Consider the following 26,919-nt stretch of genomic DNA (forward strand, 5'->3'; position numbering starts at 1 on the left):
TTGTGGAGGCTGAAAAAAATATTATATTATATATTACATAATTTGTGTATGCATCAATGATGAAATAGTATGACAGCTAAAATGATGTAAACAGATTAATTAGGAGTTGATTAGATGTCCCTTGTGGTGCATAGTGCGTGTTCATAATCTGTGTTCTGTCATTTCTACTGATATACGTGTGATCTTTTACCCCAAAAATACTAATTTGAACTGATAGCATAGCAACACCTCTTCATTAGTATACTGGATACCATGAAGATTACTGCTATTGTCTACTGATTGTTTGAATAATCGATTTTTATAGAATAAAAAACACATTTTTGGCACAGTTTTACACTCTTCATATAGTTTGCTGTTCATCTTAATAAAAAAAAAATGGGTTGCTGTCATACAATATAGTTAAGGTAATATAATATTGTTTTACTAGTAATTATTTTATTTAAAAAAATTTCAAAATTATAGTCTATATATAAATGAATAAAATATAATGTAATCATAACTTTTTGCAGACAATGCACATAGTTAATACATAATTATAATTAGTTTTTGATAATAATTTTTGTTATAATATATATATATATATATATATATGAATTAACTTAAATGTAATTTATTTAAGTTTATTTTCCTCTTGATTGGATAGAATTTATTATAATAATAAGACATATTTTACTTAAAAACAGAGTATGCAAGAGAATTCTATATGATGTGTGTATGAATGTGTATTGTCACGTAACGAAGCTTAGAGAATTCTAAGTGAAATGTAGTGAATTTAATTTATTAGTATTTATATTTGATTAGTTAACCCAAGAGATTAATAAATATAATATTTTTAAGTAAAATAAGTCTTGTTATTTTATATATATATCTCACATAGTACTCTGTCATAATTATAGTTTGAATAAAGTAATTTTTTGCATAAATGTTTTATTTGACTGAGACATCAATAAAAATGGACCAGAATTTCTAGAGGGAAGTTATAAAGTAAAAAAACAGGTGGACCTGTTATCCAAATTTAGCTGATTATCCTATAAATCTTATCTGCTTCAGATAAGACTTTATCTTTGGGATGGCTATAAACAGAAGTATTTTCCCAGTCGTTTGAAGGTATGATGCACTTTTCCATTGCTTTCCATTCTGTATCTCTCTTAATCTAAATATACCTCTCACATCTAAAACTCTCGATTGCTTGTCTCATATATTTCAATATTTCATATTTTATAGATTCTTTTTCTCATTTTTTGTAATTATTGATATACGTTTGATTCTTCTATAAGTTATAATTACCTTTCTTCCTCTATATTTCAATCCTATTTTACTTCAAATCTTATCCATTGTATTACATTCTATATTATTAAATGATTTAAGACATACAAATGCCATCTAGATAACGTTTATAAAATGATGTGAAATCCATAGTTGATGTTAATTTAGTCATATTAGTTATAAATAATATTACATTTGATTTACTAATCTATCATTTATTTTCTCTGTCTATCATCTATTTTCCTTTATCTATTTCCCTCTCACAGATTATTCCGGATCAGGCCTTCAACAAAACATCTTCCTTCTTTTAATAAAGGGTTATTTTTCATGTATTCTTATATCTACCCCTTTTTCTAATTTTTTTCCTTGACTGATAAATGATACTTTGGTTTTATTCTTGCTTTTTTAAGTTCTAGTATTTACTTTGTCATTTAATCAATCTCAAATTAATCTAAAGGCCTAAACAATCTCAGTTTACTTTCTCAGTCCTTTGGCCAAATTCCATTGTTCTAGTTTCTATCACACCTTGTCTAGTCTAACAACATATTCAAAGAGCTCATCTCTGCTTCTTACCTTTCTGCTGATATTTCTCTTGTTGAATTTTCATATCTCAACTGAATACTACACAATTTTCATAACTTATAAAGCAATTGCATATATTGCAAAGGCAGAATTTGGCACTAAACCGACCATTTTAACTGCTACTAACTCCAAAGTAACCATTAAAATATCTCTCAGCATCATCTAACCTTTTGTATTCTTGTTCTTATAATCTTACAAGGGCTTCATTATACTTCAGATGCCATTTTTAATACATTACTGATACAATCCACTTGTCTCAGTGAAGCAGTTTGATTTATTTTATACATCACTTTTACCATACCAACTACTTCCCCATTTATTTTTGTTCTTTAAAATTGAAAAGAATTGGAAATAACAAATCCTATGGACTTTACTTTTCAAATTATGTAATCTACTTATACATATAAATATCAGTCATTATTGATTACCTGTAGATTCATCAGCAAATAAAATATTTATTAAAAATCAGTATTTTAAGATAACATTTTTATTCTTATTTAATTTGAAACCACTTGAATTTAACATGCATTACAATCTTAGCTACAAAACTTATCGCAAAAGTTTACACTGATTTAGAGTAACAGACTATCACAATGATTACAGTGCAATAGCAAAGGACATCTTTTCAGAACTATGTTTATTATAAAAAGTAATGGTAGCAGTGGTAAGGGCAAACAAACCTTCAAGCTGACAACATATTTGTCATCAACTGAATAATCCTGACTATTATGACATCACTTGCTCAAATTCTGAATTCGCATTAAATTATTCTAGTATTCAGCATTAATGAAATTTATATTACATTAAACCCTGCTAAAAATATTTGTTCTATGTTGTCTGTTGGTTTATTTGACACTTAATATTATTTCTGCTTCTTTCATTCACTTATTTATTTTTTTTGTATCTATTTTTTCTGCAGTGCCTATTGATGATTGTTTAGCAATCAAAATTTTCATCTAAGATTAATTTTAAATAACATTTTAGTAAGTGGTTACCGAGCATAATATTGATTCCATTTTATTAAAAAAAAATTGTTAGAACTTAATTAATGAACTTTCAGAAATAATAATTTAGTTATAGTTAACTCATTTATAATGAAGTATTGCTAAATTCTGTTGAATAATTAACTATTCTTTTTGTTTTATTCTAAACAGGCTTGTAATACTATCATTAGTATTATTTTTGGTGGAATTCGATTATAGTAAACAATGCATCTCTCTTTTATGGCAACACTGCATAGGTTATGTTGGCATTTTATTTGGATCTGCAATAACAGATCTAATGATATCAATATTAGCAATGAGAGGAGGAATCCTAGATGTAGAAGCCAGAGCTCCAATGAAATATTTAATCTATTTACGCTTAGGTAAGTAAACTGATTAGAATACGATAAATCTTATAATTTAGATGTCTTTAAGATGCCTTAATCTTACTAGTTTTAAGTGATCTGACATGAGAGACACATTAAACACATTGCTAGTACAAACATTCATTAAACTTCATAAATGTTACATACCCTGCTTCTACACATTATAAGAGAGATTTATATATTATTTTTAATTGTTTTTTATTCCATCAGATAATGATTATCATTTGAATAACACAATATTATGCAATATTTTATCCAATGTTACTGATAAAAATTAAATAAAAAAAAGGATAACTTTTCCATACATTAGAATTATATTATTGTTTTCTGTAGTAACATTTTTGTTATGCTCTACTTACATATTAATAAGCTAGTACAAATAAGCTTAGTATTAATAAGCTTCACAAAATTTTTAAAAAAGTTGTGAATTGTGAATTATCTAGAAGTACTGACTCATTAATAATTATTTGAAAATTATGCATGCTTACAACTAGTAAGTGGCTAATTACAATAAAGAAATGGAATAAAGAAATACTGTCTTATCATTGGGTAGAATGCTACTTGAGAGTAATTATTTATAAAAAAAAAATCACACCAATTAATGAAGTTACACTTGAATTTTACTTGTGCAGGATTCAAGCAATAATTAGTACATGATTACTAAGATTAATTAGATATCATATCAGAATAATAGACAACACTATGAATGACTACAGTTTGAGAATCTGCCAGTATGTTAATGGAATTTATAATATGTGTATCTTGATGTTCTAGTGAATAAATGTAAGGTGTTAGAAGTTAAGTGGTGCTACACCCACAAATACTGATGATACTGCACATATCAGCAACCTTTTGTGGGCTTTGAATAAAAATAAAAATAATAATAACTTACTTCTTTGCTTCCTACTTCTTTGGAGACAGTAATCTGCCTTCACAAGTTGTATATTAAAAATAAGAACATGTAAAAACACATCAAACAGAATACAAATATGTTATACACAACTAAGTGAGAACATAAACTCATTTCAGAAGTATATACATTTACAGAAACTAAACAAAAAACTGTGTATAAAATAATATATATTCAAGTAAAAGTTATTATATAAAAAAAATTGAAAAAGCATTGTAAGATAAACATTCGTTTTGTATTGAACAGCTCTGAATGATCTAATATGCACAGCATTACTCCTGACCAATTCAAAATTGTCATAGAGTAGAACAATATCACCCTCAGCAATGCTATCTGTAATATAGTTATATAAAATAACTGAAGTACAATCTCAAAAGAACACTCCAAAGAAAAAACTAAGAAAAACTAAATTGTGATAATTCTGATTTCTTTTCATAATAAAGAATTTATTTTTTCCTTATTTCATCAGGTACACAATAAATTTCACTGAATACCAGTAAGCATATAAAAAAATGTAAATGGAAGCTAAAGAATTTAGATTATAAACAACATTAAAACCATTTTTTATCATCATCAATGAAAATTTACGATGGTCATTTACCATCATAAAATGGTAGCACTTTATTTCACTTGGAATTTTGCAAAAAATTTCAACCAAACAAAATTTTACTAACAACAAAGTTATTTTGTTTTATTAAAACTTTTATTTAACTTGCTTTAGGAATAATCAAATCTTACAACTATCTTTTGATCTATCGTATGAAAATCAATGAAATTTGGTACACGTATCTAACTTCGATGACAATACAGCACTACGGTGTCAGAATTTGATATGACCCACCCCCATGTGCTACCCCTACGCTAAATTCATGCATTTAGTTGAAAATTTTCATTTCTCATGAACTATCGTATGAAAATGATAAGAATTTGGTACACGTATGTAACTTTGATGTGTGAAAATAAATATTTTTACATTTTTTTAGTCATAAAAAAAATATAAAAAAAATTACAAAAATATACTTGATTACATATAAAAAATTATTTTTTAAAAAAGCTTTTATTTAACTAATATTAATATTAACATTAATAAAAAAGGAAACAAATTAGAAAAACCCTCTAAAAAGTAAAGAATAAGAATTAAATCAAATTGAGAATTTTAAACAAAAAAATATAATAAATTAACAAATATAAAAATGCACTGCAAAGTAAAAAATAAATATATAAATATCTAATAAATAACTAATAAATAAATGTAATAATTATTAAATTTTAAGATTAAAAGTAATGAATATATTTAGTTAATAAAAGTGTGGTGCAATTTTTATAACAATCCTTTCAAATAAGTTTTTATGTTCATTTGCTGTGTTTTTAAATATATTTTTTTGTTTAATGAGGTTGTTTAGTATATGTATATACTTTATTTATTTGTAATAAAACAACTCAAGTTTTATTTCTTTGATGGTTCAAATTTGCACCAAATGACCTTTAAGGGTTAATAAGATTAAAAATAAAAATTAAATTTAAAAATCTTGCACAGAGTTATTACATTTTGACGGTAATCTTAAAAGTTATTAATTATTATCATTATTATAACTGTAATAATGTAAATGTACGAATTCATTAAATAAACATTTATAATTAATTAAAATGAAACTTTTAACGGAAAGAGTGCGTTCAATTTGGCTTAGATTACAAGCAGAATTCAAAGATGAACTTCAGCTATGTGAGAACACGTACAAAGAAAGCGAGTGGGTGCATTTTCCCAGATTGTTACTTGTAGTTAGTCAGTCTCAACTGGAGAGGTTCCAGCAGACCTTTCCGCCTCCTTGCGTCGTTATTAAAAATGAAAATGAAGATTAATTGTTGTAAAAATAAATGTTGTGTTGTTTTAAATAAATTATAAAAACTGCACCACGCTTTTATTTAACTAAATATCTTCATTACTTTTAATCTTAAAATTTAATAATTATTACATTTATTTATTAGATTTATATAATTTATTTTTTACTTTTTAGCGCATTTTCATATTTTTTAATTAATGTATTATATTTTTTTGTTTAAAATGCTCAATTTGATTTAATTCCTATTTTTTACTTTTTAGAGGGGTTTTCTAATTTTTTTCCTTTTTTTATTAATGTTAATATTAATATTAGTTAAATAAAAGCTTTTTTAAAAAATAATTTTTTATATGTAATCAAATATATTTTTGTAATTTTTTTTTTGTATTTTTTACAAATGTAGATACATTCATTTTCATCATGGAAACAAGAGTAATTGATGTTTGGCTACTTAATTTGAATTCTGGTTAAGCGAATATTAATTTTTTTTTTATATGTATTTTAAAAAGAATGGTAAGTAAAGTTAATGGTTGTGAGTTTTACGAAACATGATACCACACTTAATGAGTTTTATTAATACTTTTTTTATTTCCATCTACTTTTTCTTTCTAAAATTTTGTTACATCATACTTTACAATCAGTTTCGTTCTTTGATTAATGATATTTCTTATTTTTTACAGGTGTTATGATAATTGAAATGGCATGGTTAACGCTAGCTGTTGTTTGGTTATCTGTTCACTATCAAGACTGTCCTATTGAAGGAGTTAAAGAGGCTTTTCTTGGTGAGCATTAAAATTTTTTTTCTTAATAATATCTAATCTATTGATATTTTAAATTAAATCTACGTTGAAAATCACTTTAAGGATTATTAAAAATTAACACAACTAAAGATTATATTTTGTAGTTAACATGATTAAAGGTTTTAAAGTTACTTTATATATTTAGGATCTTCCCATATTTATTCACGTATTTACATTTTTAATTAATAATGTGGACATAGCCATTTCTGTTTTTGTTTTGTCATTGTGTATTTTATAATGTCATTCTGTTTTGCCAGATTTTTTCTTGATCTAGCCTGGCAAATGCAGGTCAATTGATTTTTATCCATGTATTAGTATGCCTATTAATTCCTAACTTGATCTTTAGATATTATTATGTACCAATCAGAAAAATATTTATTTATTGATTCATCGTTAAATTTCAACTACTTATACTGAGAGTGATTTGTATCTGGGTTGATCAGAATGTCATTTAAATTTCAATATTTTTTCAAATAAACAATTGTCAAAAGCAGAGAAAAAGAAGAGTTTTATTTTAAATTGGATCAGCTGTTTCTCCTTATTATCAGAAGGTATTGATGTGCAGATGATCTGTTAAGCAACTGAAAATAAAAGTCTAGATAACTGTAATAAAAGCCAGTTCACTTCTGCTAGTGGCAGATGTGAACTACCACATAATGCAATACTTATTACTTGCCATGAAGAGCACTCAAAACTGTCTCAATATCACTGAACATAGCACAAAAATAGTGTTAACATATGCCAGGTTTTCTCTACGTATTTCTTTTACTTTATAGTAATATAATCTCACTGTAAAAGTGAGTTGGCGGTTTTAAATTATGTGTGAATTGAGATAACATTTTATTGTTCCTTATAAGCTCTTCATTAAGTAATAGGTAGTAACACATTTTTATATGAGTCCGTCTACAAATAAAAGTAATGTCAAACCTTCTAATTGCAATTATTTGTTCTGTTTTTTTTTTTTTTTTTTGTTGATACTGTTGACAGCCTTATTGTCAATTTTATACTTAACTTTACTGACAATTATTATTATTTAAAAATGCCCTGGTATAATGGCTGTGGTTATGAGATGTAATAAAGTCTGAAATTAAATTTAATCAGCGATGTTTTATTATTTTTTTACAAGTTAATTAATGTTATTAACTAAAAATTAAACATGAATATTTTTTCCAAACTATTCACTAACAATTATGTAAAGTTGTCAGTCATGTCATTTATTTTTCAATTTTCTAAATTACTCTAATTTTGGTGGTATTATTTAAATCTTCTTCCTCTGGTAAATCTATTTTTGACAGATTTACCCCATTTTTCTTTGTCCTGAGCATCTTTTTTTCAGTTTCTTCTTAACATCTGTAAGCATCCTTATCCTTCTTCATCCTCGTCTTTAATTCCTTCCACTTTTCCTCTTCATCATCCTTCACTGTAAACAATTTCTATGTAGGATATGTCTCAACCAAAAGACTTTCCTTCTTCTTTATCATCTTTATAAAAAATTTTGCTCCTTTACTATCCTTCTCGCTACTCCTTCATCTATTATCTGATCCACCTTACTTTCTCCATTTTTCTTCAAAATGTTATTTCAGACACTAGTACTTGACCTACTTTCCGACTGCCGACAATTCTGATCCATATAAACTGTCGCCGAATGGCTTCGAAGGCATGTGGCATTACTAACATTATGGTAGCCCTGAAAAGAACTGTTTTTGTTGTCGATTGGCTATGACAGCTCATTATAATTACTAACCTTATGGTAGCCCTAAGAAGGGCTGTTGTTGTCGAATGGTTTCGATGGCTTGTAATTCATAACTTTGTGGTGGCCCTGATAAAGGCCGTTTTTTGCGTTAGTTCTGAGAAGAGATAGGTCCGGAAGCTGGTCTCCGGCGAAGTCGGGGAGTCGCGACTCTTCCATTGAAGTCAGACCGGGCTTTCCCTCAGCGGCAGTTGGGACCCCACTACAGCGTTGCTGTGTTGACCTTCCTATAACCGCCTATCACAGCCAGCAAGAGGAGTCGCTGGGCCAGCAGCAAAATGTCCGCGCAGTATCTAAAAGCCATGCGGTGAGCCCAGACAGGCACAGCATACAGCAAAAAACCTTTATAAAGGATACGCATAGTTCGGTAATTCAAACCTCAATCGGGTGAATGACTCTACGTATTCCATAAAAAGCATCAGCGGCCTTTTTTGCTACATACTGTAGATGTTCCTTGAACCGAAAATTCTCATCAAGGATAACACCCAGGTATTTTTAGTCGTAACGTACGGAATGGGGAGAACAGCCATTCGAACCCGATTTGTCGGGTGGCAGCCAATTAGCCCTTAAGTAACATCACTGTGATTTTCTCTAGGCTGAAAATCATCCTATGTTAGAGACACCACAGTCGGAGTGTCTTACAAGCACGAGCAGCTCGAACTCTGCCTCGTTACGCGAATCCCCTTTAATCCTTCCCCTTCAATCCCAGTCCCCTTCAGTAGCAGCGCATCGTCAGCATAAGCGACGACACGACAACCACATGGCAACCTTAAACGCAACATTGAATCGAATTTTATGATCCAAAGAAGGGGACTCAGAACACTGCCCTGAGAGCATTCATTGAAGGCAGAATGCCCTCAGAGCATTCTACCCTGAGGGACTACAAACCTGAGGATTTGTAGTCTTACGAACCTTCGAGCCGCCTCACGCAGGGAAACGGTCCGATGGCTGAAATAACTTGAGAGCACTTCTAGTTCATTTCGTGTACACTAATGCTTCTGCATCTGAAACAGAGCAGAGGACCACCATAAGTTATTAAATGCCCCGGATATGTCCAGAAAATTCCCTAATACATATTTACATGGACTAGAAGAAGCTAATATCCATCACCTATAGGATGGCATCCTCAGCGCTCTTGCCCGGTCGGAAACCATACTGGTTGTCCATTAGCAAATGATCAGTGGCCAATCTAATATTAATACGCAAATATAGGACCTTCTCAAAAACCTTGCCAATCACGGGCAACAGCGTGGCAATTAGTGGACGGTGAGAAGAACTAACAGTATGATCATTGTCGCCACCTTTGAACAACACCAAGTCTCCACGCTTCCAACACGCCGGAAAGTGGCCAGCGAAGAGCAACCTATTATATATTCTAGTTAGAGGACCAAGGACTGCTGGAAGCGCTCGGACGAAGAGCTCCATTGTGATATAATCATATCCGGGGGCCTTGTGTCGTGCCATACTACAGATCACCTGGCGCACTTCTGCCTCAGTGATCTCAGAAGATTGTAAGTCGATCTCGAAAATCGCGACTTCCCGCCTGACAACTCGGTGGTATGAAGTCTCACCCACCATAGTGTCATACAGGAGCTAATCATTCAGCAAAACGGTCCTTATCAACTACCATACAGTCGCGGGTTGACAAGGCCGACAAGCGGATATCTTTCCTGCGCTATGTCCAAGGGCTCCATACACAACACCCCAAGGGTCTCTATTCCCTTGCTCCTGAACGAAGGAGTGCCAGGAATTACGCTTAGAGGACCTAATGCTATGAAAGTGCACAGCCCTCGCTCTGGGGTAATCTGCAGTTAGCACCGCACGCCGATCGGGAACTCCCTCTCGTTGCGCAGCCCTTCTGAGTCGGTTCAGAGACAGCTTCATTGCTATCAGATTCCGAGAACATCAACCAGATATACATTCCCGGCCAGGGCCTCTAAAAACGACGGCTTCAGCCGCCGCCGCCACCACCGCAGAAGTGAAATTTTCTGCCAGGACATCTAATGGCAGGCCGTCCAGGTCTCGAGTAAAAATCTCCAGTCTGGACTCCAACAAAGAAGAGAATTTCGGCCAGTCCGCCCTTCTATGCAGGAAGCGCCCCCGGAAAACAGGAACGTGTCCCTCATGGCTATCGCGCAGCTCATCCGCTATTTAAAAATGTATCAACCGATGATCGCTAGAACAATCGTCGACCACAGACCAGTCAAGGACCCTTCCAGGGATGTCCCTACCAATGGTGATGTCAATATTTGTACCTAAAAAGGCCCTTCGTCCACTACCCGACGACGGGCGACTTACCGACGTAAGTGGCCAACCGGTCTGCAATATTAAAAACCTCAAAATTGTGCTACGCGATGAAACTGTCAATTAGGCCACCGCCATGATCAGTAATCCCACTGTTCCAGAAAAGCGACTTCGCATTAACATCGGCACCAATAAGGATCGGACCATTACCCACAACACGAAGGATCCTATCCCATCTCGCTAGGTGTTCCTGAGTGGGATACCTGTATTAGAAATACGAACTAACAACTGTAAGGTATTATCCGCAAATGGCAAGTCTGACCACAACATGATGCGCGTCAGAAACCTGCCGTATAAAGACACGGCAGGCTCCCAGAGCCCCTCAGTGTCGGGTCGGCGTCGGTCGTCCTTCGCCGGCGCGGCCGAGGCGGTTCTCCCCGAGCGATCGCACCCTGGGTCGGCTACTGCTGCTGGGTCCGCCGGCCAGGGAGATTGATGCCCGGCGAGCTGGAGCGGGAAGGTAGCATCCGCGTCCAGCGATTGCCTCGGCGGGCCGGTCAGGCCTGCTGCTCCGGTGGGGATGTTGTTATCCACCGGGAGGCCCACGTCGGGCGACAAAACACAATGATTTGGCAAACCTCTCAAATTTCTAAATAATTCTGAGCGCTCTTCTTTCAATGCACTCTTTTACATAATACAAAATTTGAAAAAATAGTTTGTTTTTCTAGTTTGTAGTTTTTTGTTCATCCCAAACCGTGCAAGAATAGTGGAAATAACCTTAACTTGCTGTTTTAACTGTCAAAGCTATTGTAATCTTATTTTCATTTGAACCTCTGATATTACAGGGTTACTAAGCCCTCATAGAGGTTTGTGTGACTTTTGATAAAAAATTGTTTTTTAAATCTATACACTCACTTTACCATAAAAAAAATTAAGGAAAGAGAATATGAAATAAAACTACATTGTTTTGGTTAACCAGAGATCGACCGTAAAATTTTAATAATATAATTACTAATGCTGATATGTAAACACACATGTAAAGTCTCACATTTAGATTTAATTTGCTTTGATTATGATCATCTGATCTATCTGTATGAAAATTAATGATAGGTAGAAACTAAATGCGTGTATTTTCTGAGCATCATGAAAACCAATTTGCATAAATTTAGTCTAGAATATTGCTTATTTACCACTGACATAAAATGGTTGTTTCCTATTATGAGACAAAGACTTGGTGTTTATTCTTTATATTAAACCTACAGTAATGGATTCGTGAAGATAATTTTAAAATCAAAGAATAAAATGGTCATTTCTTTTATGTACTGATTCCCATGTCCTTAATTAATTATCAGTAATTAAATGAATGACTGAACAGTCTGCAGGATGGCTTTGTAGAAATGTTTATCCTTTGTAATCTTTATTATCATATAGTGATAAATGTAGAACATATGTAAGTACATAACAATTTATAGTTCAGAAGAAAATAAACGAGAGTGAATCACATTCGAAACCAAAATTTAGATCTAGGAAGTATAAAATGTGGAAAGATTATTAACACATTTTTTTACTATTAAGTTTAATTTCTAATTTCATAAATTAATACTCAAAAAGTCTTTAAACATCCTATTTTATAATTAAATAAAATGAATGTTATTTCATACTGAACTAACAGTGCAGTTTGTCCAGCATTGTAGTAATGTAGAACAAAACATACAAAAATTAAAATTATTTTATGTAATAAAAAAAAAAAAAAATGAATTCCTTATTTATCTATTTTTATTTCAAAAAATACAGTTTTCAGTAAATTGTAGTAAGATTTTTATAATTTGGTAAAATAAAAAAACACTTCAAATTTTAAACAGTTGTATACCAGTAGTGACAGAGAGAGATATGCTCACTTAAATACCTAAATAATATTAGTAATTTGGGGAAAGCACAATACTTAATATCAGCTATCAACTTAAAATAATGAGGAATTAATAACAAATTTTTGAATCTATCAAAAATATAAACAAGAAGATGAATTTACTCTGATCTTTATCAATTTAAGGTTTGCAAACTAAAAATTCATTAGATGATAAATTCTCTTACTGAAAGTCTATAATGGTGATTTATTTGTCATAATGGTCATCTTCATGCATGGAAAGACTGATGCTTATGATTAAAGAAGTTTTAAATAATTTGGTATTGTATTTTTTTAATAGGAATTTCATTTAAAAATTGATAAACATGAGATAAATGCTGATGATGTCCAGATAGTGGCAATGTTTACTGGAATATTGCACTGGAAATGTACAATAATTTATGGAATTTCAGATATATTCTCTTATTTGCCTAGGAAGGCCATATATGTTATGTGTATGTAATTTCTTAGTGAATTGTAAGTAAAGTTATGGATAGAAATTTTATGTTTTATCATAGAGTCTTACTTTCAGAATTATTTATTTAAAACTTATTACAATGCAGATAATTTTTTTCTTATAGGTATGGTGATATGTAGTTGGTTGGTAGTATTAAGTGTAATGCTTACTGCTTGGTGTGCATTTGATACTGCTGGTCGTTCATGGGTAAAAATGAAGAAATACCAAAGATCCATGAAAGAATCTGAGTCTCGATTCCAATATAAAAGGTCCGGTAATAGAACAAGAAACTGGAGACAAAGGTAATTTTTTCTACTATTACTGTTAAATATAAATTATATCTATTACACACTTTTTTTTAATCTAGTCAATTCAAGAACAAAACTTTTGTGGTGTTATTTGTGAATTTTATTTCAATTATTTGAAAAGTTCAGAATGAATTTTAAATTGCAATTTTTCATTACAGATTAAATTACTAGATACTTGTAAAGTAGTTCCAAACTGTTTAATATAAATTTTATATAGCTCCTTTTAAGCGACAAAAATCTGTGAAATCTACTTTAATAAATTTTTTTTTTCACACAGCTTATTTTACACATCAATATATATACTGATAACTAATCATGAGGCAGGATGTGCATATCTTAGCAGATAAGTCACACCTCTGTGTTATTCCAGATACAAAACAGAAGATATACTATACACTGATAATATGTGTTGAACATTTTTTTAGCTTTTTGATATGATATTAATTTAATGTTTTATAAAGTCTTTTTTTACCATTAATGAGAAAATCTTGTACATAGTGGAAAATAGTGGACATAATAGTGGAAAATTCTAATTATTCATTCATTCCATTATATATATATATATATATATATATATATATATATATATATTATGCAATGTATCAATTAAAGTAGATAAGAAATTATAACTTCAAATACTGCTCTAGCAAAATTTTGAAGGAATGAACCCCATTTTGAAATGATGATGTATTATTATAAATCATTTATTTACCTTGAGTTAATCAATCAAAGCAGCATACACATCACCCAGCCTCCCAAAGAAACAAATGTATTTATTTTCTCTGTCAAAACTGCAGAATAAGGTGCAACATGTGATGTGTGTACTGAATTTCTTCCATGCCTTGGTTCTATTTACTAACATGATCATCTCTGTATATAGGACGGAATTATAAATAATCAATGATATGTAATCTTCTCAGTGTTCGTATATCAAAGAGGTCCCTGTTATTTAGAAGTGTTAATTTGTTAAGATAGTATATTTGTTAAGGTAATGTTATTTGTTAAGTGTTGTTTTGAATCAGACTGATGTAATAATAATGAATAATGAAATGCTAATGTGTAAATTTATAAAAACTTGTGAACCATTCAAAATATAATTCCAATTGTACACTACAATAGTCTAATACTTAAGTCCATACTTAATTAAGGCCGATTAAAATTTCATACTTAGTTGATTGGTTAAAATTTATAAATAAATGAATGACATCTCTGCCAATTATTGATAGAGTTGTTAAGCTTAATGTGATGTAACCTAAACTCCTTGTTACAGAATGGAGATATTTCTTCATGTTTCAACCTTTTACACACTCATCAGTAGAACTTATGAGTTAGCTTACAAGAAGTGAGTTTAAAGTTCATTTTCCCCAATACAAACAATTTTATCATAAAATTTAAATATACTTATTTCAGTTAAGAAAAAATTTTTATATAATTTTTTTTTTAGTGAATTATTTATTTGCCCTACATAAATGTAGTAAAAAAATTAAAGTCAATAATTTTAACCAAATCATTAAAGAAAGTATAATTCCTCTCTAAGTAAGTAAAATAAAATTACCCCACTCCCATTCCAACTAATTAAAATTAAGTCCAGTAAAAAAATAAATAATTAAATAAAAGTTTTAATCTGCAATGAACTTCAAATGACAAAATATATTAATCCAAAAAAAGGAAATTATATAAATTGTAAATTAAATTATATAAATTATAATTATGTAAATTACATTAAGTAAATTATATTAATTTAAAAGTAAATTATATCGAAAAAGAGCTTATCCACCTTAATTTAAAATTTCAAAATGAAAAAAATATCAACAAAGAGAAATTCTTGATTAAATCAACTTACCAGATAACCAGATTTATAAAAAAACTAATTTTATTTCAAAACGACTAAGCAGGTTCATTTCCTTTTTGGGTAGAATAATCAGTTATTTTTAATTATAACTGATAAGACAAATAGATGCAATAAATAAGTTCAAATTTCTTTTTACTTCCAGATTAGTATGTATATTTTAATTATAAATTTATTGATCCTAAAATTTATTATATTTAAAAAAATACCTTTAAAGTTTAATAAGTTGATGAATAGTTAAAACTTAATAAATGATCATAAACATAAGAATGAATAGAAGTTGGAAGGCCACCAATCTATTAATAACTGTACATGATAAAACATACAAGGAAGTAGCACTGTCAAGACCTTATTAAATTCTTGGGAATACATAGTAAATAAGTAAAAAAGTACTATTTCATCACTTTATTATATATGAAATGAAATTACATTATTTACAAACATTAAAAATAAAATCTCGAAGATAAATATGATTTGTGTCACATATTCCAACAATTTGTGTGTGGTACCCATGAATTTTGCAGCACAGCCACAAGAATTCAAGGCTCCTCTACTTGGATCTGTTCCTTAAGAGCCTGGAAGTTGAATGGTGATGGTGGTGGTGGTGATGTTTCGAAAGTATGTTATTTCAAGTAACCCCAAAGGAAAAAATCAACTGCAGACAAAGTTGTTGATCTTGCACAGAATGTCCTCCTTCTTCAAAGTAAAGTGATTAAGAAACCATTTCCTTACAACTGCAATGGAAACCTTGACAATTAAAGTATGGCTTATAACACCATCTTGTTGAAATAATTTGTTTTGATTACAAGGATAACGAGTTAATTGAGGCTGAAGGAAGTTTTTTAACGTGTTAATTTAGCATTATGAATTTATTATAACTGCATGCCTGTTGTGCCCTCAAAAAAATATGGTCATATGATTCGAAATGATGAAATAGCTCACCAGACTGTTACTTTTACGCTACTGAGTGGTTTTCATCTAATGTTTGAGAATTTCAACTTGACCAATAGCGAAAGTGTGAAAATCCGTATTCTAAAGCCTCCTTCACTGAGCAAAATATGTTGTAAATACCAATTCCGCCAAAATTTAGGTAATACTAAAATAATATTACTTCAAACCATTTACTACTCACAGTAATCTGTAGTGAAAGTTGCACTACAAGTGACACCTTCCCTCTGTTGATCATAGAGACTGGCTGTGTACTGGATGTTATTATTCACAGAGAAAGCAACTGTCTGATTACTCTTGAACTGTAAGTCATCAGTCTGAAGTACATGTGTCACAGTTGAAAGAGAGACTGGAACAGATAATAAAAAACAAATTAATGTCTTCCTTTCTGTCATGAAACAATGAATTGTATACACTGCTTTCTTTCAGTCAGTGAAATTAAGTTATTGCTTTAAAAATAAATTTTGTAATATGATGGAAAATAATATCTTATGAGACACATACGATGGACCAAAATCATTCTAACAGAAATAATTACATAGTTATTTTATAATTATTAGTCTATAGCTGACACAGGTAAGCTCTCACAACAGTGACTACTCACTTTTGAAAACTGTCTAAAAAGCAACATTTTTACATGGGAACTAGTCCCTACAGTTTAGTACTGCTTAAAACAGTAACACTCTATAACAGTAGTTCAACTACAATTCATTTTATTCAAAATTATTATTTTGGTTAAATATTTATTTGTTAAAATACCATTATCACTTAAAACCGAAAAAAGGCAATTAAATGAATAACATTAAGTAATACTCCAATCATTAAAGAATCAGGATTATTCTATAAAATACAAACAGTATGGAAGCAGTTGAAATTAAATGTGTTATTCTAGGATATTAGATTACTTTTAGTTGATATAGCTAAGTTTATTTCTTTTATTTTTGTTACAGAAAAGTTTTGCGTGCATATCAAGATAGTTGGGACCACAGATGTCGTTTATTATTTTGCTGCATGAGAAATTCAGATAGAAATAAAGTAAGAATCATGTGATTAAAAAATAATTATCTTTTTTTAACAGTATTGTTCATGTTTTACATGTGCAGCAATGTTAACTAAGCAATCTAGCTGTTTTTTATTGTGGCATATTTATCAGTAAGTATCTTCAGTTTCTTAATTTTATTTGAAGAATTGTACAATTTATAGTTTGTTTTATTAGACAAGTTTCTATTGCCTCAATTCACATAATGAGAAGTGGTGATTTATCGTAGAATGAACTCCAGCATAAAGAATGCCAGTAAACAAAATGAAATTCAGTAAAAATAATTTTGTAAATTTCTTTCTAAAAGTACCCATTTTGTTTTCCGACTAAAAGTTAAATACATATTTTCATTTCTCAAAAAGTGAATTTGCAGATACTTATAGGAAATTAACCCACGCCAACAGAAAAGTTTTACTTTATTCGTCATTTACTGTTATTTTTCTAAATCACTGTTTATTATCACTATCTTTCATCTGTCTGTAGTTATTTTTTCTGTCTTTACTATCTTTCTGTATATCGGTTATCTTGAATTTGGTAAATAAGATGCTTTCAAATAAAAATTATTTTACTTTTTATAAGAACAAAAATTATTTTTTATATTCTATTATTAAAGAAAATTGTTTTCAATATGTTTCAGAATTCATTCGCTGACATTGCTAGATTGCTATCAGATTTTTTTAGAGACTTAGATGTTGTTCCTTCAGATGTTATTGCTGGCCTTGTGTTGTTAAGAAAATTTCAAAAAATTGAAAGAGAAGCAATTATTAGCCAGGTAATATTGTTCCTGTTTTATAAAACCATTACATTTTTCTGTACTACAAATGAAAAGTATCTGTATCATCACAGTGAAAACTATAAACAACATACCATTTATAATGTGTACAGCAATTCATATGCAAGGCATGGTTTTTTAAGTAATTCACAGTAAAAAATTATAAAACAAAAATAAAAATGGTTAATTATAACCAAAATAGATCTGCACACTTACAATACAGCTACAACTGAACCATTGTTTTTAATTTGCTTTTGTTATTGTGTCATAGGTTTCTTTATTTCAGTGCTACAAAAGCCAAAGCTTCAAAAATTAACAACTTTCTTCAGTTTGCACCTATTTTTAACTTTCTGGTTGCAAGCAGATTATTTATATGGGTATGCAATAATTCGTACGTGACAGTAGAAATTCAGTGCTATGGGGGCAGATGATAAAACATTTCGCTGTGAAATTCTTAAAATAGTTAAACAATCTTACTGCAGTCTGAGATCAAATGTTTTGACATCAGCAACTGATGTATTTTGTCTGGATTGCTACAACTCAATTGTTTCCTTATACTCATGATATATGTTTATTTTAATTGTCTTCTGATATACAAGAAAATAATAAAAAAATCACATTTTTCATTCACTGGAAAGCAATGATAATGATTATTTAATAGAAAGATTTTGCTAAATTTATTAAGTCAGAAAAATGTGTATTGCTATTGCATGACTGCTTCATAGAGTCTGTGTTTCTATTGGTAATTCAGGTCTTATTTCCTAATAATAATAATAATAAAAAAAGTAATTCTCATTATACAGGTCTGTGGGCTTTTAAAAGAAAAATTGTCTATTCTGAATAATTCAGTAGTTCTGAATAAACAGCAGAAAACATAAATAATTTTCATAACTGTGCAATCAGCTATGATATACAATTTTTTTTTGCTGTAAGAAAGAAATGTTAAACAATCCATGTCCTAATACCAAAACTATGGTGTAGTGCATGCTATAAGATCATGATAAGTATTGACTGTAATATCTAACATTAGGGTTCAAAATTATTCATTCTTGCTAAACCTTGGTTGTATGAGGGAGTAAAATTTTTGGTTCACGATGCCGCCATTAGGTACATTAATATTCATCATAAACCATTACAGAATTAACCATGTCAGCAGCTGCTGACTTTCATATTTACCTCACTCTCATAATTTGTCAGAGAATAGCACCCTGAAAAATTCTACATGATGGAGAACTACCACGTTGTAAGATGCAGTTTACTGTCTTACTCAGGATTTTACCCCAAATCTTAAACATAAAGTTCATTGTTTGTTCTTGCTTTATGTTACACAAGATTTTAATGCACTCAAGTTTTTAGTTTTTCTTTAGTAAAATATGCTTCATTTAAGTTCTACTTAAATTATATATTTTTGGAAATTAAAATTTACTATTTTTGTTAGTTGCATAAAGAGTACATAAACACAAAGAAAATGTTATGCTGTAATTGAAAATAAATTTGAATCTATAAAATGCTACAAGATTCTTAAAATATTTACATAAAATATTAAACTTGATGACTGTTTTGATTGTCAAACAATCATCTTCAGTAGTTACTGAGGACTTAATATATATACAAAAGAATAAATAATAAAAAAAAATTAATTATATAATGAAGAAATAATTACTTAATAAAAAAAAAACAATATTTAAAACACAAATTTTTCTATAGGTGTTTATAAAATAAAATTAACTGTTGACAAAAATATAAGAATAAAGCAAAAATAAAATGATTCAAAATTATTTATTACGTAATGTTTCATAAGTGTTGTTTATTAATCAGTTGTTTTTTATTACAATATTGTTTCTTCATAATAATTTTTCATTTATTTATTTTTTTTTATTTTATTCGACTAATTCGTTAGTATCTACTGATGATGTTAGTTTAACAGTCAAAATAACCATCTAATTTTAGATTCTAAGTAACATTTTTTGTAAACAACCTTTAAGCACTTTCTTGTATTTCAATTTGATTTTGTGAATTCTTTACTTTTTGGATTTAACATCGATATCATTCTTAGTCACTGAAAAAATTTCTTTTTCATTAATATAAGGTTTATCAATATCAATTACAGAGAAAGAATGATACATATCGATATTTGTCTGGAGTGCCAGTAACATCCAAGACAAGATTTCTTCCTCTTGGTGATTCACAGTATTATCAACATTTCCAGGCTGTTATTCATTATATGCACTATGCACTTGCTGCATACGGTTGGCCAATGTTTTTAATGACACATTCTGCTACTGGTATATGTCAGCTGTGTACAAAATTCAGGTAAAAATTTATTTTTTCTGGAAAAATATTGTTAGCTTTGTACGTGTAAATAAATAAATATTATATTTATATCAGTACAAAATGTTACATTACATGGATATATCCAGAAATGGATAGGTATGCTATTTTTTAGGTAAGAAAGGGAACTGCCCCTAGCAATTGCCTGAATGAATCAAGACAATGTGGGAAATCTTGATCAGAGTAGCATCTACATATTATTATTATTATATTATATTATCTGTAGTGTCTGCACGTTATACAGAATTAACAATAAAAGAAAATTGTTTAAAGTTCACTGATATGATGCTGATTATGGTTTTCTAGCTAAGTTAAAAACAAAAACAGGTTTCTAAGTCAGGTTAAATTTTTTTAATCTAAATTAAGTGTTTTTAAAGTTTGATTTCTTTAATCTTTTACCTGTTAAAAAATACAATGTAATTGTTTTACCTTTATTATTTAAATTTTTAAGCTTACTAATAAAAAAACACAAACCTTTATCCAAAAATAACACTATTTCAGCTATACTTCAAAATCTATTGGCTACTTATCCCAAAATCAACACTGAATATACATTTTGTAAAACATACTTACCTTTGTTTAATTGTACATCAGCTATTGACATTGCCAACTTATGAAATAAAGATTACTTTCCTAAAAGTTTCTTATGAAATAAAATCTTAATGTTAAAAAGTGAGTAAATTAATTATTTTTAAATTCAAAAATGTAAGTTTAATAAAAAGAAAATTTGAAAAATTTTACTAATTAATTAATGCCATTTTGGTTTAAATAATAAGAATTTAATTTTTTTGTTATCATTTTGTTTGTCTTGCACAAACGTTTAAAACAAGTTATCACATGACCATATGTCCCATTTAAAATTTTTTATCCACCTCTGATCTCCCGCCAACCACTATGAAAGTTAAAAAGGCTAAATTGGGGCTTATTGAGTTAGCCTTTCTTATCAGAGAAAATTTCCAAAGAGAATGTTATGATACCTCAAATAATAAAAAAAATGAACAGGAGCATACAACCATAGTTCTAGCTATCTGAAACGCACATTGTTGGCCATTATATTGGATTGGGCAATCAGAATTTAGTTTTAAGTGTATCATTTTTCTCTTCTCATCGAACTCTTTAAAAGATATATAAAATGACCATTGGTCCCATTTGAAATCTTTAAGCTACCCCTCACCCCCCACCAACCAAAAAAAAACAAAATAGTGAAATATACATTCATTGAAGAATGCTACAAACCACATCCAGTTATCTCAGCTACAAAAAAAGTTAGATGGGGTGTAAGTTGCTCCACCCATACAGGGTATATTATACATATATATAAGCAGATTGATGTTGAACTTAAAAGAGGCCCCATCACTCGATAGTTTATACTGAATGCAAATTTTTGTTAAAATGCATACTTTGGTGTGAGATAGATAAAATAAAGTGGAAGATGTTAGTACGACTGGAGCTGGATAGGGGAGGACTGTTTATTGTCTGCACATTTGAGTATTGTCATTCTGTGTCAAGCACTGGCTTCGGAACAAGGCTGTGTAATCATGTGTTTTTGTTTGTTAAAATGCGGTTAACTATTGAAGAATGTGTATTTGTGTTGGAAATGTATTTACAGACGAAATCTGATGTTGTGTGCTGGTGAAAGTTCAGAGAGAAATTTGTAATAGAAGCACCAGTGAAAAGTGTTATTAGAAGTTAGTTAAAAACTTTTGTGAAAATATTTTGGTGTTTGACCAGAAATGTGCCCAACAAAGGTCACTCTTAATGATGCAGGTCATACAGACATTAAAATGGCAGTTACAAGATCTCCTCATACATTTTTCCAGAAACTAGGCCAAGAAAAGAACATTTCATTAGATTCAGCCCATACTGCAGTAAGGAGAATCCGAAATGTTATTCATATCAAATTCAGGTTTTCTATGAGTTAACTAAGGCTGATTATGCCAAAAGGGTTCACTACTGTCAATGGTTCAAGAACTTCATTAGAGGCCACATTGTCATTTGAGATCAAGTTTTTTTCACAAATTAAACATTTTTCACCTTGGTGGGTATATTACTAGTCAGAATTACTGAACCTAGTTACTGAAAACCTACACGTTTTCTTTGAATTTCTCCTATACCCACAAAAAATAGGCATAAAAGTGTGTTTTCAAGGCAATGTATAATAGGAGCCTTACTATTTTAAAAAAAACACAGTGGGGATACTGCCATCTATCAAGAAATTATCCAGTTTGTAACCTTACTGCAAGAAGATGAGTGTGACTGCTGGTTGCAACAGGGCAGAGCCACTTGTCGTACAGTTTGCTCTACTATGGAGATGCTACAGGATTTTTTTGGTGAAAGAATAATTTCTAAAGGATTGTGACCACCATGATCCCCTGATCTGATTAGTCCAGACATCTTTCTGTGGAGTTACTTACAAGAAATTGTTTATAGGAGCAATCCATTCACCCTGAAATTGAAGTCTGACTTTACCGATGCCATCTAGGAAAGACAGGATACAGCTAACAAGACTAGCCAGGAATATGGTCGAACGTGTTGACAAGTGCAAAGATGTGGGTGGTATCATTTTCTACCCTTTCTGTAAATTATTATGTAAGTTTAAATCTAATATTGAAATCACCTTACCAATCAATTAGTATGTTTCCTCTAACGTTTTCAGCTATTCAGCCATCTTCAGGAGGATAATTCTTCATATTAACTAATATTAAAGAATAAAGAAAATTAGCACACTACAATCAAAGCTTTACCAAAAATTCATAAAGTTGACATGCCTATATGTCCACTTAAAAAGCTTTATTAACTCACTGACATACCAGTTAAGCAAATTTTTATCAACTATATTGAAGGAAAAAATCAAAATTGATAACAAATATAATTAAAAAAATTATGAATTCACAGATATTCTTAATAATATAAATATAAACAATTCGACTAAACTCATGACTCTAGGTATTAAAGATATGTACACAAATATTGATATAAATAAAACCATAAATATAAAGACTACACTATCTAAATTAAATTTACAAACTAATTGGATATATGAAATAATTGATCTCTTAAAACTATACCTTGATTCTAATTATTTCAAATTTAATAATAGATTCTACCAACAAGAAAAAGAACTTACCGTGGGATCACCTCTTTCTGCCATCATCGCAGATATTTTTATGAATAATTTTGAAAACACTATATTACCTGGAATAATTAGTAAACGGCATATTATTTTATATAAATGATATGTGGATGATATTACAATCACTTTTAACCAACAAATTAATAATGAAGAAAATATAATACTTAATAAGATCAACCTATGGATGAAGATATTGAATTTACCATGAATTACAAAATCAACAACAGTATTAGTTATTTGGACATAACAATTAATAAGAATTTTACTAATAATAAACTGGACATCATCATCTACAGACACAACACAAGATACAATAATACACTCTAAATCAGTGTTGCTCAACCTGTGGGGCCCCTAGGGCAGCATGATAACACTAAATGGGGGATGCAAGCATATCGAAAAAAATTTTATTAAAAACTTATTAATTTACTGAAAGGAAAACAAAACAAAATACATTCTGACATAATAAATAATAAAATACACATTTACACTGATATAATACACTTATAAATAGGATTGTATCGGTACTGCACAATGTATTTAATCATTAACTTATGAATACTAAATTAAAAACAAGTTTAATAATTATTAGTGACTTCCTTGGGCCTGTCTTGCAGAGCAAAGTTTTTCGAAGGAAGGTTTAACATTAGAAATAGACACTCTGAGCTCTTATTATTTATTTAGCTGAGATCTATAGACTTCACTTGCTGTGAAGTCTATGCTTCGGCAGCAAGATCCCTTCAGGAGTATTTTGAAATGGATCCCTAACCCAGATTAATTTTTATTTATCATGGCCCGTTGGTATATATATATATATATAAAGTTTTTTATAAATGATAATTTCCACTTACCAACAATTATGATATGATGTATAATTGTTGGTAAGCAGAAATTATAATTTATAAAATACTTTTACTCCTAACTCACTCTCACTCACTTGCTACCAAGTTGTCGTAAACAAGAAAATACTCTTTAAAATACTTTGCTGGCATGGCTAAATGGTTTTTAATGGTTACAAAAACAACTTTCATTTGTTGTTCTTCAGCCTTGTAAGTTTTTAACACATTCATCCACATTTGCAAACATTTCTAGGTTTTTTTTGCTTTAAATTTCTGCTCTACAGTTCCAATTTTCTACAAAAAGCATTAACTTTATCATTTGTATCCAACATATGTGTATTTGCTCCTTGGAGTTGAAGACTCAAAGTATTTAATTTCTGAAATATGTCAACCAAGTAGCTCAATTCCATCACAAATAAACGATTTCAAAACTTCTCAGCTTCCAGTTGGTTTTCCTCTTCTAGAAAAATAGCGATTTCATCTCTTAATTCATTCAAACACATTGCAAACACAAACACATTCATTTCATTCAACACATTGCATAAATTTCCCATGTGATAACAATCTTGCTTCACGATAAAATAGTAGCACTGAATGTACTGCACCCATGTCTTTACAAAGTGCAGAAAAGATTCTTGAGTTTAGGGGTCTCACTTTTATATAATTTACTATGGTTACAACTGTCATTAGTACAATATTCAGACCAGGACTCATTCCTCTGGAAGCCAGAGCTTCTCTGTGAATCATGCAATGTGTCCCAACACACTGTGGAAACCTTATTTTCACAAGTGATTGTGTGTACTTTGAATCTTCCAGACATTGAATGAGCACCCACCGGGTTGGTCTAGTGGTGAACGCATCTTCCCAAATCAGCTGATTTGGAAGTTGAGAGTTCCAGCGTTCAAGTCCTAGTAAAGCCAACTATTTTTACATGGACTTGAATACTAGATCGTGGATACTGGTGTTCTTTGGTGGTGTTGGGTTTCAATTAACCACACATCTCAGGTATGGTCGAACTGAGAATGTACAAGATTACACTTCATTCACACTCATACATATCATCCTCATTCATCCTCTGAAGTATTATCTAAACGGTAGTTACTGGAGGCTAAACAGGAAAAAGAAAAAGACATTGAATGAGCACCATAGGTGCATATTCTGACACAATTTTTCCATTCTATGTTTGCCTCATTTATAAAATCATTTGAAATAGCAAATAATGCGAGTGGCTGTTGCTGTGAGTTCTATTGGTTTGCAGAAAAGTAGTTCTACTGCTGAGATACCATCACAAAATCGAACATAGGGAATGTAATGAGCATCTTTATTGCTATCTGTTGCCTCATCAACCTGAATTGAAAACAATTTGTATGCAACTTCCTGAAAAGCTGATGCTGTACATCTTCAGCTGTATCATCAATTCAACGGCAACATATCATTTGATTGAAGTATGGATTGCAATTGTCTGGCAAAATAAAGCTCTTCACCGATGGTATGAGGTTTTTTACATCTGGCTATTTTATATAAAAATTTGCAAGAGGCAAGTAAAGCTTTTTCATTCACAGACAATATTTTTTTTTTTTTTAACAATTCTGTTTGCTTTTTATATAATTTTAATTTTTACTTCGAAGAGTTCTCGGGTTTGTTAACGTACTCACTATAAAGCGTTCCGAATTGTCGTTTAAGTTTATTCAATTTCATGCTGTCTGCTGCCAAAATTTTTCAGCAAATGACACACAGGGGCCTTTATTCTTCGTTTACTTCTAGTATTGATAAACCGAAAATTTAAGTGTTCTTGAAAATATTCTCTTGATTTTATTTTCGGAACCACGCTCGTCTCTGCACTTGTTGATGCTTTACTATCGTCGTTTACGCCCGCTTAAAAATTTAGCCATGATTCTTTATGAATCTACTGCCGTGAATATTTAATACCGTGAATTGCAATTTTGCAATTAAAACGCAAATTACAACATACATATTCACGATCGACTCGACTGAGACTGGCTGGAATCGAACGAGGTGCAGCATTTATATAAGTTTGCGGAGACGTTCGTGCAGAATGTTCGAGACCAATCGGAATTTCCAACTAAAATTTTAAATTCCAATAACAAGCATAATTTAGATAAACAAGGTGAATGTAGATTAAAATATCAGGTTCGCTATTTGGAGTATATCGGTATGACTGATCATTTGTTTTCTATCAGAGCCAAAGAACACTTCAATTGTATAATAAAGGACTATAAAGATCGTTCAAATTTTGCAAGACATATCTTGGAAACTAAACATTGATTGATCCCGATAAATTTATGGAAGTATTAGATAATTACTATAATTTTTATAACAATAGTAATCTTCAGAAATTTCACATATATAATAATAAATTAATTAATGAACAGATTCGATTCGACGATATTTTGTACAAGAAAGTGATGAACAATTGTTAGGTTAGCTAACTTTACTGCCTTCCCCACTCCACACTGATCTCTATATAACTGGGTAGGGGACCCATATACTGGAATTGGTAAAATTTGAAGCATATATGAGCGCCACTAAATGAGTGGTAGAACTTCAGAGGTAAGTAAGA

The 26,919-nt window shown here is 30.2% G+C and overlaps 1 protein-coding gene across 1 annotated transcript in view; it reads left to right on the plus strand.

Moving 5' to 3' along the window:
- The first annotated feature begins 249 nt into the window (after nucleotides 1-249).
- The window catches only part of inaE (inactivation no afterpotential E), a 148,814-nt gene continuing 122,144 nt past the window's right edge, over nucleotides 250-26,919 (plus strand). Inside the window, exons 1-7 of the mRNA XM_075361887.1 lie at nucleotides 250-404; nucleotides 3,003-3,214; nucleotides 6,646-6,747; nucleotides 13,244-13,421; nucleotides 17,175-17,259; nucleotides 17,901-18,035; nucleotides 20,146-20,348. Of these exons, the coding sequence (XP_075218002.1) occupies nucleotides 3,130-3,214; nucleotides 6,646-6,747; nucleotides 13,244-13,421; nucleotides 17,175-17,259; nucleotides 17,901-18,035; nucleotides 20,146-20,348 (788 nt within the window). The 5' untranslated portion in view covers nucleotides 250-404; nucleotides 3,003-3,129. The remainder of the gene's footprint in view (nucleotides 405-3,002; nucleotides 3,215-6,645; nucleotides 6,748-13,243; nucleotides 13,422-17,174; nucleotides 17,260-17,900; nucleotides 18,036-20,145; nucleotides 20,349-26,919) is intronic.

The sequence above is a fragment of the Lycorma delicatula genome, chromosome 4 (assembly GCF_047948215.1).
Source record: "Lycorma delicatula isolate Av1 chromosome 4, ASM4794821v1, whole genome shotgun sequence".
NCBI lineage: Eukaryota > Metazoa > Arthropoda > Insecta > Hemiptera > Fulgoridae > Lycorma > Lycorma delicatula.